The sequence below is a fragment of the Pomacea canaliculata genome, linkage group LG1 (genome assembly GCF_003073045.1).
Source record: "Pomacea canaliculata isolate SZHN2017 linkage group LG1, ASM307304v1, whole genome shotgun sequence".
NCBI classification, from domain to species: Eukaryota; Metazoa; Mollusca; class Gastropoda; order Architaenioglossa; family Ampullariidae; genus Pomacea; species Pomacea canaliculata.
In genome coordinates this window covers 31,990,118-32,003,856 of record NC_037590.1, presented here as the reverse complement: position 1 = coordinate 32,003,856, position 13,739 = coordinate 31,990,118, and the positions used below count along the sequence as shown (strand labels likewise).

The 13,739-nt window shown below is 38.2% G+C and overlaps 1 protein-coding gene across 1 annotated transcript in view; it reads right to left on the bottom strand.

The window, feature by feature from the left end:
- LOC112557616 overlaps positions 1 to 13,739 on the bottom strand; it is a 93,535-nt gene that overhangs the window by 18,244 nt on the left and 61,552 nt on the right. The window contains 21 exon segments of the mRNA XM_025227600.1: positions 103 to 308; positions 488 to 646; positions 837 to 1,031; positions 1,459 to 1,614; positions 3,214 to 3,437; positions 3,780 to 4,034; positions 4,137 to 4,274; positions 4,580 to 4,731; positions 5,016 to 5,212; positions 5,703 to 5,863; positions 6,958 to 7,098; positions 7,211 to 7,423; positions 7,697 to 7,954; positions 8,526 to 8,726; positions 9,058 to 9,183; positions 9,722 to 9,892; positions 10,182 to 10,381; positions 10,646 to 10,877; positions 11,058 to 11,216; positions 13,239 to 13,335; positions 13,337 to 13,588. Coding sequence (XP_025083385.1) covers positions 103 to 308; positions 488 to 646; positions 837 to 1,031; positions 1,459 to 1,614; positions 3,214 to 3,437; positions 3,780 to 4,034; positions 4,137 to 4,274; positions 4,580 to 4,731; positions 5,016 to 5,212; positions 5,703 to 5,863; positions 6,958 to 7,098; positions 7,211 to 7,423; positions 7,697 to 7,954; positions 8,526 to 8,726; positions 9,058 to 9,183; positions 9,722 to 9,892; positions 10,182 to 10,381; positions 10,646 to 10,877; positions 11,058 to 11,216; positions 13,239 to 13,335; positions 13,337 to 13,588 — 3,893 coding nt within the window.

Sequence of the window (13,739 nt, the reverse complement as noted above, 5' to 3'; positions counted from 1 at the left end):
TTTTCCTTTTCATAAGACTGAATAGAAAGCACTGCTGAAACCCATAAGAGAACATGGGATATTACAGAAACTATGCCTATAAAAAGTTGGCTCATAACTTACTTGTCATAGATGGGATAGTAGGTATTGCTGACAGAGAAAAACATCAGCTGCCCATACTCAAGACAAGCAGTGGGGTTAGCAATCCCTGAGAAAATGGAACCATTCACAGAAGATGTAGACAGCAGACGGCGGCGTGAGAATGTGAAGCCTGAGGTGCTGTTACCAGAATAGGTGCCTTTCGTGTTTCCTTCCACCAGATCCAACAACTGATACAAACACCCAACAGGAGTTGAAACATCATTTTGCTCAACCTCAAAAACAAAAATAAATACTTAAAAAGTATGAAGATCTAAAACAATCTGTCATAGAAAGGGTGTTTTAGTATACCTATTAAAAATTAAATCAAAGTACCAAGATAAAGAAAATGAAATGAAAAAAAATGCACCTGTGTGGTGTCAGGGTTGTAGACACCAAGAAAGCCAGCTTCACTTGTCTCCACGATACTAACTGAAGTTTCACTATTGTCCAGACTGCCACACTGGTCAGCTGTGATGGAGTTCCTGGCATTGATTATGCTCAAAGCACTTGCTGTTGGAATTTGTTTCTGCATCAAAAATAATGATGTGACATTTGGAAAGATATTAAAGCACATTCAGTAGATCTATTAAATTTTTTTAAATTAAAATTTCCCAAAATTTTTATCATACATTACGTTTAAGTGATGAAAACAGCATGTTTCTGTAGGGGTTTAGATTTTTTTTGGTGGGGAAAATATTTTCAAACCCTATTCTCACCAAAGTGTTGTTATTGCTGTCTCGAAAGTTGAGATAAGGGATGGCTGGAGAAGCAGCACAAACAAAGGTCAGCCTGTATTTGGATTTTCTGCGGCATTCAAGACTGCATACTTCCTCTATATCCTCCACTTTGCATAAGCACAAGCCCAGTAGACGATCAAAGCCAGTATAATCAGCTGGTGAAGCACAGACACTCTGTACAAAGTACAAACTCTCTTTGCAGACAAAATACAATCCTTCACATTCCTCACACATCATTACTTTATCAACATTATTCCTATTTACCCCTGAATATGTCATAGAGACCAACCATTTGAGTTTATTTCCAGAAATTTGACTGTTATGTTTCAAAGCTTGTTAGATAGGCAATAATTAAAGGGATAATGTCAGTAAAGCATGTCATTTATAATCAGTCAAAACTTTTAAAATCCCTCATAATCACTGGGTTAAACTCATCATTTCTCTATTACTCCTCGAGGTTAATATAAGGATGTTCATCATTAACAGAACTTTCAAACTCACAATTTGACACCTAACCAGAATCCACCTCAAATTCTGTTAGATTTGTGTAATCAGTAGCTTATTAGACTTGGTCATTCTTTATAGACAAGCAAACTCATACCTCTGAACAAAGTGTCACAAAGTCAGTTTCACTCAAGCAGCGGCCATCCTGGTAACGATACTGCCCTTCAGCACAAAGGTCATAGACTGTCTTAACACAGTCCTGCTCTCCTTTGTCAACATAGCCAGGCAGACATGGGCATGTTTTGTCACTCAGCTGCAAACAGACAACATGTACATATACATATTACCAATATTTATCTCATCAGCTTATTCCAGCCACTACTTCTCGTGTCTGTCATTCAGTGAGAATTAGCTGTCCTGAGTTCAGATCTCGTCTTGGGTATGCTGTTATTTCTCTGCATGTGGCATCTGTTTACATGGCTGGATGCTTTGATATAGCCTTAGTTGCTGGTGTGGGATAAAACGCCTATCCCCCCACGCCTCTTGGTTGTCCTTGAAACAGACCCCAGAGACCCGAGTAGTTAAAGGGAGACAAGTCTGCCTTGGAAACTATACGAGGTCTTCTGAAAAGGCGCAGATCTAAAAGGCCATCAGAATGACCATCAGATCCAAATCTTGTGTTTGGCCTATGGGGTATTTTGTAATCAGATGTGAGGGCTATGCATAAAAGATGTGTTAAAATTCTTCTTGTTTTAGACACTTTCAACATGACTGAGGTAAAAACACTGCACTTCTCGGCCTGTAGACTGTTAAGCCATACAGTCTGTTCTGAAAAATTTGTTAGAGAGAAGGCACCATCTAAATGTTTATATTTGCAGAGCCCTAAGCTCCACTGGGGACGAATAGGAGCAAGAAGAAGAAATGCATGAACATGAACATAAGTAACAGTACTTAATAATAAAAATATAAGCCTGATAGCTCATGGGATTGCCCTATCATGAATTTTACAGTAGAGTAGATCAAATTAAATACAGAAATAAAAATGAAAAACATGAATCAGATCTCAAGTGCATACACACAACTGATAACAATCTGCCTATGAATTAGTATGTCTCCATAATTCATTAAACATAATCATACCAAAGTTGCATGTATCATCTTTGGTTGTTAGCAAGATTTTGAAAATTCCCACATGCTACACTTTAAAAAGGCAAACACCTGAAAATCCGGTTACAGAACCATCATCAATCTGGTAAATTAAAAAGATCTTTGAAATGAAAGATATGTTGATATCAATGAAGCAAAACACTTTGCTGAAACTAAAGGCACCCATTATCTTTGCAAATGTTTATGTCGTGTTAGTCATGGGGTTTTTATTTTCTGTGATTTATAAAATTCGTGAGAAACAAGTTTGAGCATTCAAAACTGAGGTTCAGTGTGGTCTGCTAGTATTTTGATGACTTTTTTTTCACATTTAGCACTCACATGGTTCAAATATATACAGATAATACAGATACAGAGTGATGAGTCAACATCAAAACCAGTCAAGGTCAAACTAACATGAAGTGAAGATCACAATCATGCATAATTCTCTGAAAAGGCAAACAGTTCAAGGTGCTCCCTCAGGCTGTAGATATAGACTGAAGGTAAATAACTATGAAGGACAGATACTAGCCCACAGCTATGTTTCCAGGATGCAATATGAGCTAGTCTCCTGTCAGGATCAACTCCACCCACATAGCTGATTAACTTTAAACCAGCTTAAAGACACAAAGGTCTGGCCAAAAAAAAATCATGCAAGCACTTAATTCAGGTCAGTAAAAGTTATTTCACATGAACACACAAAAATCCATATTTACTCATTGGCTTAGCAAGAACCTGGAACTGTAAAGAGTTAAAGTACATGAAATACCTGGAAGTCTCGCCCAGCACCAACACACTGACAAGTTGTTTGTCCTTTACTGGGCTGTGTTGCCTCACCTCCACAAATAAAGCACTGAGTTTGAGCATCGTAAGGATTGTAGTGGTCCACTGGACAGGGTGAGCATTGACTGATAGACCCTGCCTCTTCATTAGGATTGTAATGGCCTGCAGGGCAAGGAGTGGGTTTTGAACTGTTCTCAGGACAGTAGTACCCTAGTGAAATAAAATAAAGCATTTTATTAACTTCATTAAATTACTGTCCTAAATAAACCAAACTTCTAATGATATGCAAGCCAAATTTAAACTTTTATATATATGTGTGGCCTATTTTTAAGATTTATGTTTCACAGAAAATGAATATAAATGCCAGATACCATGCATTTCATTTCTTCTTTTTCACATTCATGACTTACTACCTTCACTACTCACCTCTGCTATCATCAATTCAAATATTTTCTCAAGTCCAAATGCCCCAAAACCTAGAAAAGAAACATGCAAGCAATATTCTCTGTTTTATATTTACTTTTATTTGCATATCATATAACCAAGTGTTACCTGGAGGGCACAGGTAAGAATTAGTAGCATTGACACCCAGAACGCTAGCGAAAGAGCTGCTGTTAGAAACAGGATTATCAGTTGTAGCAGCCGCTAGACACACCACTCCAGCTCGGCAAGGTGAGCAAGATGTTCGGTTTGGATCAGCGCCATATGATCCTGGCAGGCAAGGCTCACAAGTGTCGCTGAAAGTACGTCGTGGTGATCCATCATATTCCTTGTAGCCTAATGGGCACTTCAAAGGTTCAATAGCCCCTACAGGACAGAAAAGTATCTTTGTAGTCAAAGTTGAGAAAAATATAAAGGACTGTGTAAGTAAACAGGACAGTAACAAATACAACCTTTAAAATGACAGACCTGCATTGGTACTATTACAGTCATCAATGCTGCCACAGTAGTGGCCTTGTGGGCAACGGATGGGGAAACTTGAAGCCTCAGGACAATAGTAGCCAAGAGGGCAGGGTACCTGGTCCATTGACATGTTGCAGTAATAACCTGCAGGCAAAGAGCAGGCATAAAAAAATATCACTGATAAACACCCTATAGCTTAAACAGAAACAGTACTTACATCATTCTAACATTCACCTTAGTCACACCTCACCACACATATCCTAACAGCACATCATCTATGAGCTGAACTCTCTTCAAAAAAGTATATTAATTTGAAAGTAAGCAGAAGCATTCAATTAATAGTGAAAAATGAATCCTTATACATTCTTAAAAGATTTCAGCCTGCCACTGTAAAGCGAAGTGAACCACTATTTTTTTTTGTTAATTTAAACACTTATAATTTGACTAACCTGCTGCACAGACAGTCTGCATGGAAGATCCAGGAGGGCAAGTCATGCCTTGGTTACACTGAATACCTGAGAAAGTCATATTGAAGTCTGGGCAGTAGAAGCCAGCTGGGCAGAGGAAACAATCATCGATGCTGGCCCCCATGATAAGGTCCCTGTTACCCAAATGAACTCAAGAATTATACATATACACACACATACATGCATATACACATACATGTCTATAAACATACTAATATACTTAATACCAATTACCTTTGCTGTTAGCTGTAATACTAATACTAAGTGCTTGGAAAGACCCATTGATCAAAGGAATCCTCCTTTGCGTTTAACATCATACTCCTATGGCATATCTGAAAAGATTGTCTGGGTAACCAAAAAGAAAATGGATTTAGTTGACTAACAAAGTGCAAATTACGTCTCTGAATAAGGACAGAACCTGAAAGTGCCTGGAGGGCAAACCACAGCACTACTTGAGGCATTGACACAGTAGGACCCAACAGGACATGGTTTGCGCATGTAGCTGGTGGCAGCTGTTTCATCACATATGAATCCTGCAGGACAAGGCTTACAATAGCTAGCATCCTTTGCTCTCTCCTCATCATTGTATGTGGTTGCTGGGCATGGAACAGGATCCTGAAATGGAAATTTCTAATCACGACTTTGACAGAGGATCAGTTTATTTGTAAATTCCAGAACGAGGAGTTCTCTATTCTTTGGAATATTAAAACTTCAGAATGCATAACATTCCCCTTTCAGTCCTTTCTTATTTCCATTAACTATCAAATATAAGGTAACAAGCAATTCATCTTTTTTTTATTCCTCTCTTTCATTTAAATCTGTCTTAATGGCCTTTCGTTTTTCCTTGGCACATTTCTTTTTTTTTTCACTCTTTATGGTTCTCTAATATCACCCTAATCATCTCAGCACATATAAAATTAGAAAAGAATACTTTATTAATCTTCCAGGTCATATGAAGAACTCTGCCAGCAGCAACTATATTTAATATTTTTTCAAACTGTCACCAAAGAAAGTTGATAGTTTTTAGTTACATTTACATTTAGCAAAAATGTAATAATCTTTGTAATGGCACAAAAGCAAAATTGTTTAGCTTCAAGAGTATGACCTTAGAGGCAGGGCAGTAGTAACCACGGTAACAAGGCTGTGAGATGGTGGAATTCTGAGGGCAGATGCGTCCAGCAGGACATGGCTGGCAATCACTGACATCACCAGCACCTTCCTTGTCGATAAACTTTAATAGTGGACACAGTTGTGGTTTTTGCGTTCCTATGAAATTTGACAGTTGAGACTCAAATATCAAAGATCCAGCAGTAACAACCCTTTATATTTCGCCACGTGCTTGTATTAACAATGAGATTTGAGCTTGTAACAAAAGTTCGCCTCTGACATACAGTCAGACTTAGATTGCTTACACGATTGCTTTACCTTTTTCATGGCAGAAAGTGAAACCTTATCAATGGATATAAATAAGGGTTTCAGGAGATACATATGATAACACTGGCCTTCTGTGTGTTGCTGTTTGCATGTTTCAATGTGTGAATTGTGTCAACGCTGGCAAAAAAAAAAAAAAATGGCCAGTCAAGGTTGCATCACGTTTGACATGAATTGTATTCACACTACAAAGTTTCAAACATTTGAGATGCAGTGAAACTTTTCACCTCACAAAGTTCTACAATGCCCATAAATAAAGTGCTTGCCAACTTATTCCTGCAAAAGGTTAATGCGATCTGAATTCATACTTACAGTCGTCACCCTACTTTGTCCCCAAATCGTGGAAACTGATCACTGAGATAACTGCTTTAGTCTAGTTGATGATGGAAGTTGTGTGTAAAATATGGTTTTCCAAAATGCTAATTTTATTAAATATTTTCTAAGAATCTCAGAACCACAAACAGATTGACAATAATATATACATTTTGCTTGAAACTGAAAGACTTTGTCCAATTGTAACAACTGCAAGATTTCATGGACACGCTGTAACATGTCGACTTATTACAGGCACAAGAACCAGATGAGCTTTTTAACTACATTTATGGACACTTCATGCCATATACTTTCAACAAATATAGCAAAAACAACAAGAGTATTAAAATTAATTTTACAACACTTGACTCATTTTAGGGTCGAACTTTTGTCACAGTCTCATTTATGTTTTACACTTAAAAGAGACATTAATGACTTTCTGACACCTGTGTGGATTAGCTCTTTTTCAGGCTATGGCCACAAATTCATATTTATATTGAGAGTATTCCATACATTTAAAGGAAAATATCATCTACATGTGAAATCAAACTCTTTCCATGTGGCTCAGTCACACATAACAGAACTTTGCTATTGTCAGCTAAATAAGTAATAATTACCAGCTGGACAGTAGTAGCCATAAGGACACAGCTGACCATTGGGTGCATAGGAATTGTTTGGATTGGGAAGGTCCATCCCTACAACACAATAGTAGCCAGCAGCACAATCCCCAGCAATGCGGCCGCCAACACAGTATTTCCCTGCAAGACCAATGTAAACAAGATCCTATACTTCATGTGTGTCCCAGAAATTTGTTATTTGTACAACTTGTACAGCTGTAATTTCCATTAAGCATACTCCAGTTTAACAGACCTGCTATGCACTGTTGGCAATCTTCTGGAAAGGTTAGACCAGTGGTGACATCATCAGTGTAAGTTCCATTTGGGCACAAGATGGGATCCGCAGTCTCATTAGAACAGTAAGAATAAGGAGGGCAGGCTAAAGGTGTGCTGGTGTTTGAAGGGCAGTAGGATCCTCCTGGGCAAGGTAAGCAGCTGGTAGCACCTGAGCTGTCTTGGTAAGTACCTGAAGGGTAGGTGAGAGATAATAATCAACAAGGTAAAAAGTGGTTAAAGGGTATGAAGGTGCACAGCCACAATCTGTTCAAAATATTCTACGATCTAATGTTTTGCACTTCAATCAAACCTAAAAATAAATCTTTGCCATATGAGAAAACCTACGAATTTCCTTACACTAAGCTGTCTTACAAGTTCAAGAATAAGGGACAGCAAAAGGTCTGTAAACAATTCTGTGGTTTTATACAACACCAATCTTTTGCTCTCATTCTTGTGTCCGTACCTGGTGGGCAAGGGAATGGATTGGCAGTCTTCTTAGGACAGTAGAATCCAGGTGGGCACAGGTAGGAAGATGGAGCTGGTGACTTGATTTCTGCTGTGTCAGGACAATAGTAGCGCTCTTGGCACTCGCCAGATGCTTGCACAGCTCCCTCGTGGTCACAGTAAAAACCTGCTTTACATGGCCAGCAATCAGTCAGGGATCTGCCACCAGTCTGATTACGCATAGTTCCTTGAGGACACATCTGTGCTGATACAGCACCTGAAAAATTACCAAAAAAAAATAAATAAATAAATGATGAAGGAAATTTATATAGCACATTTCCTGACTTAGCAGATGGCTCAATGCACTTTACCAGAGAAAAGCTAAAACATGTGCAAAACACACATACAGACACAGTCCAATCTATGTCAGCGAACAAACGATGAAAAATAAAAACTCAATGAAAAGACTAAAATCCAAGGACTAAGGTTGTGAGTTGTTACTTAGTTGTATGTTGTAATTCATACTGTCTTAAAAGTATACTTGAGTTTTGGTTGAGAAGTACCTCTGACATGAACTTCCTAAGTTCCATGAATAGTGACTTTCTAAACTTGCTTCATTCTATATGACTTTTAGCCTCTACACTAAATTTCTGGAGTTTAATTATGCACAAAAGTTCAATCCATCCCAGTATTCAGCTAAAAAATTTGTCTTTCTTAGCCTGAACAAAAATGATCAACCTTCTACATTGCCAAAATATTCTCAACAACAGTGCATGACAACTATTTTATTTCTATTGCATAAACATTATAATTATCTATATTAACAGTGCTACATATTTGTATATTACCTGCTGGGCAAAAATGGCCAACTGGACAGGGCATGTTGATGCCAGAAGTAGGAGCAGGGTGAGTGGCATTTTCAATACACAAGAATCCAGCTAAGCAGTCACCACCTGGTGCATCAAGACCAGTTCTGTTGCAGAATTTGCCAGGTGGACAGCCTGAGCACTGACTGATATGGCTGAGACCTGTGTATGGGTTGTAGGTACCTGCAGCAACAAAACCTCAGGAATTGATTCAGTTTTGAAGTACTGAAATGCCAAATGAAGAATTTGCTGCTGATCAGCAGCTAGACTGACTTGCAATCACCTGAAATATTTTCTTCCCAAAATCTATCTTATTTTCTAGGGAAAGAACTTCTGCATTAAAATGAGGAATAAATCTGCTACACAGTTGCTGATGTCAGATTGAGTTGAGGACCTGCCAAGAGGAGACACTGCAGTTAACATGAGAGTTTCTTTTTGCACATGTTAAAACTTTACACATTCTTCTGTAAATCATGATAACAGCTATGCAAATAGTCTTCTCTCTATCACTAACCTAAGGGACAGGGTACACCATTTCCAGTTGTTCCATTCAGGCAGTAGTATCCTGCAGGGCATGGAAGGGTATCATTCATACCAAGGGTTGGGCATGAAGTTCCTGATGGACACACTAGACATGTACCTGAAACAAATATAACACTCTTGGAAATGTTGATTTTTACATATTTTTATAAAAATTTTATTTCATATTTTTACAGTTTTGTTATATGTCTACATATATACTATTACATGACACATTTTTACATTGATTAACCACTGATTCTTGCAGACAGCATTTACTTTCCATCTGTACTATGATCCTACTATCACTGCATATCCCCATGTATTTGAGGAAAGACATTGTATAAACTCACATCTACAAAAGCATGTTTTGGCAGTTATGTCTGATTTTCTTAGTCTTGTGGTGCAACAGGTAAGTCCACTAATATACTGAAGACTTATAAAGTGACAGTGATTACTGGCAAGGTGCCAGTGGTAGTGGTGAAAGGCATGGTGTCATTAGTAATGATAACTAGCAAGGACACTTGTTTAAGATAAAGCTTTAGTTGCTGGCTTTGCTTAAAACACCATTATCCCCTTTCCCTCACTTCCTTTAAGTGAATGCATGTTTTCTAACAGCCTGCCTAATTTAAAAAAACATAATAATAATTTTCACTTACCCAGCCCGGTTCTTGGTGCATAGGTGCCTTTGTCACAAGGAATTTCTGCCACAGCTCCTGATGGACAGTAGTGACCCACAGGGCAAATGTAGCCTATGATGCCATTAGTGGGATTAGGGATATTTGACCCAGAGATGCAGATGTAGCCTGCTTGACATGGAAGGCTGGTCCCTTGAATAAGAAAAGAAAGTCGTCTCAAAACAGCCTGTACTATTTTAACCAATCGTTTTCTTCGCTTTTTAAATGTTGTCTTGTATTCTTTGGATATGGCTCTAATCTGCCATCTTTATTTTCCTCAAATCTTTCCACCAGAGCATCACTCACGTTCACATTTGTGAAACCACACATGTAACCAAAACTGCAACTTAAAATTTACAAAAGTTTTTCTCCCCTCACTCTCTCTCTCTCTCTCGCTATCTTTCCGAAGAAGCATTTTACAGTTTGAGTGAAATCCGCTCACCATTCTTTGAGCTCTCTGGCAGACAGTATGTTCCTGGTTTGCAAGGTTCACAATCAGTCTCATTGCTGTTGCCTTCACTGGTAGCAAGGGTTCCTTCAGGGCACGGTGTTGGCTTGTAGCTCCCCTTTGGACAGTAATTTCCAATGGGACAAATGGTACTGCTTGGATTGGGTTGGCTGTTTCCTCCCTCGCAGTAGTACCTGACCATTATTGCCATTCAGAAACTTTAAAACCTGTTTGTATGCAAGTTCTTTGATACTGACTATAAAGCTCAAGCTCTGAATATTCTGTGAAGTACATCAATTCAATTATCTCTTTTTTCTCTATTCTTTTTGGATTATAATAATAGTTCATTAATAACAGATGACTTTCTAATCTTCCTGTGACTGAAATTGTGATTAAAGACATTTTAATGTCACAGAATATCACAAAGCTGTTCATGTGGCACTATCTAGCTAGCATACCCTGCAAAACAGAGGCCTTCTGGTTCTGCAAGTCCACTGGCTTGACAGTAGTAGCCTGGAGAACACGGCTGGCATTCAGACTGACTGACCCGATGCGTTAGATTGCTAAAGGTGCCCGACAGACAAGGATGCTGGTTAGCACGCTCAGTCTGATTAGGACAATAATAACCTGGTGGACAGGCATAGTTGGCCAAATCTCCAATGGGTTCAATTGTGTTATCACAGTAGTACCCTGTGCAAAAGAAAAGTGAAACAAGAAATATTATCTCTTTCTCAAGGAAAATGGGTAATCCTGAGTATATACTAAATAATATACTTAAAACAAATATAAAAAGATTGTTGTTTAATTACTGAACACTTTACTAGGAAATTCAAAACATCTTAAAATAACCTCACTGAAAAAAACCTGTACCTTCTGGACAAGTTTTGCATGATGACTGGCCAAGCTCATTTTGATAGAAGCCAGATTTGCATCGAATGGGAGTTGATGTTGCAACCAGACAGTAATGTCCTTTGGGGCATAAGTAGTCATAGGGATTGGGCACTGCTTGACCTGAAGGGCAGTAGAATCCTACAGCAGAAAATAATCTATAGTCATTTTGTGTTTCAGTTTCATATGTGATAAGCTCTTCCAGTGGTGAAGTAGGGCAAACATTTTTGTAGGTGGCACGTACACAAAAACATCACTGAGCAAGCAACTTACCTCTTGCATGCTGTGTTGCATACATATAAGGACATTTGGACAATATTTCCTACAAAATGAAATCAAAATGCCAAAGATGATTGCTTGACCAGCAAAAAAACAAAAAAACAAACAAACAATAAAAGCAAAACAGAAATAAACAAAGTAACAATAAAAATAAACTGATGATTAGTTGGAAATGCTAAGGTTCCAACTACAATAAACTTTCCTTTTCATCGTTCATTTTTTATAATGTAATTTTATTATATTATGCATTTGATAGTAAAGAAGTACAGGCTTGGATTTTCAATAACTGACAATTTAGGTAGAAGCACTTTTCCCTCCTGAAGTCAACAACAACATAAGTCTCAGTTTTAACTACGCTTTAGTGAAGTCATTTACGTGATGAGTGTAGTAATTTTTTTAAAAGTTTGACAGAATTTAGTTTAGAATATAAATATAATTTTTTTATGTTGGACACATATTAAAGAAACCTTGTCACATCTACAGACTAGGTGGTCCCACTGAACATTAATATGCTACATCCCATGAAGTATTAACAGCCTTACTGGCTAAATATTTTTCATCCTGAATAAAAATTAATATGGTAATAGTAATAGCAAAAGAATAAATCTTTAAATGTAAAGCTAGTAAATTTCCGTATGTGAAAAAATATGCTATTCCTCCATTGCAAAATTTTCAAATTCATAAAAGGAATGCACATTATTTTAGAGTGAAATTTTATTTGATTTTATTAAGCATGTCGGATGTCAAACATTTTTCTGTGCCTGCGTTTCACTCAGCACTTGAAATGCACCAGAATTAGAAAGGCAGCTTACAGCAGATTATGTTTCACATCATATTCCAGGCATTTTTATCTGGTTTGAGGGGAAAGGTCGAGGCCTTTTTTTTCTGCTAACTGTAGCAATGCCTCATGCCTATGCTGCATCGTCTGCTTGAGTGCTGTTTGCTGCTTGTTCTAGCAATAGGGGTTCACTGTTCTTTGCCTTGCCCAACCCTGTTTACGCTTTAGCATGGCGTAGGTGTTGTGTAGGCTTCAACCCAGGGAGACAATGTCGAGAAAGAACCCCAGAGTGTAGTGTCCATCAGGACATTCTTCCTAAGACGTTGAGAGGATGAGGTTGTTTTGAAAGCAGTGACAGACATGTATTTTCCCTTTTTTTTCTATGTTTATCTACATGTGATTAAACTCATTATTTGTACCATTCATTTGTCTTTGCTATGGTCTACATTCATCAAATGTTTGATAGGTACGTCGTGTCCCACCTCTGGCTGAGCGGGTGGGTGTGTGTTCATGCTGACTGTGTGAGCAGTTGTGAGCATGCATCCGGCAACGCTGGGGGCGATCCCTGACAAAGCAAATGCACACCGATGAACTGCAGGTGGCAATGGTTAATAAAGCTTTGTTAATCCGAAATGCATGTAGCAAGGGAGAAAGATCTCAAAAGACTTGTTGAAAAAAGTGAGAAGACTTTTCGCACATGCTGATTTCCTATTGTTCTAATAGCTCACTGCACAAATCACATACCACAAGCCATAAGCACAAGGTGAGAAAGATTAAAAAAAATGATTATGAATGACCACCAGCTTCTAGAATTATAAATACAAAGACCAGTAAAATCCTGTGTTATTAACGTCCCCCATTTTTACATTTGTTTTGTAAAAATCAGTACATTTTTCAGGCTCTTTATTGCTTGTCAAAATGGGATAGTCACAAACCTAAAGAGTACGACTTTTTCATTCCAGAAATTTTGTTTTTGATGACGAGATTTTTTTTATTTTGAAACATTATAACGATAAAGCTGCCACCATTAATTTACAGCATAAATGCCCAACCCAACACTGCAAACTTTCTTGTCTTTCACAATCTAAAGCAAAATATCCACTCACCACTTGAACATGGTCCAGACACACTGCTCAGTCCAGTGCCATTACAGTAGCGCCCACCATCACAAGGTGTACATTCTCCCTGTGAAGCTAGTTTTTTTCACAGGGCTGTAAGTGCCATTTCGACATGGTGCTGGTACATCACTGCCCTCCACGCAGTAGCTTCCTACAGGACAGTCCACCTGTGTGGGTGAGCTCGACCCCAAAGGACAGTAGTAGCTTGCTCTGCATAGCCCTGTGGGGGTGACCAGGCCTGAAGAGTTACAGTAGTAGCCAGCTGTGCACTTTAGCATGGCAGAAGACCCTTCTGGACAATAATAGCCTGGCTGGCACTGACCACCTTTAGTTGAAGGCTTGGGAAAAAAACAAACTCAAGCTCTTGTACACAATAAAATATGATCAAACTGACTATAGGATAATGTTTCCAGAATCTTTTAACAACAAATAAAAGCACAGTAAAAGATTTCTATAACAGACATAAATCATCTCATTCATGAAAATAAT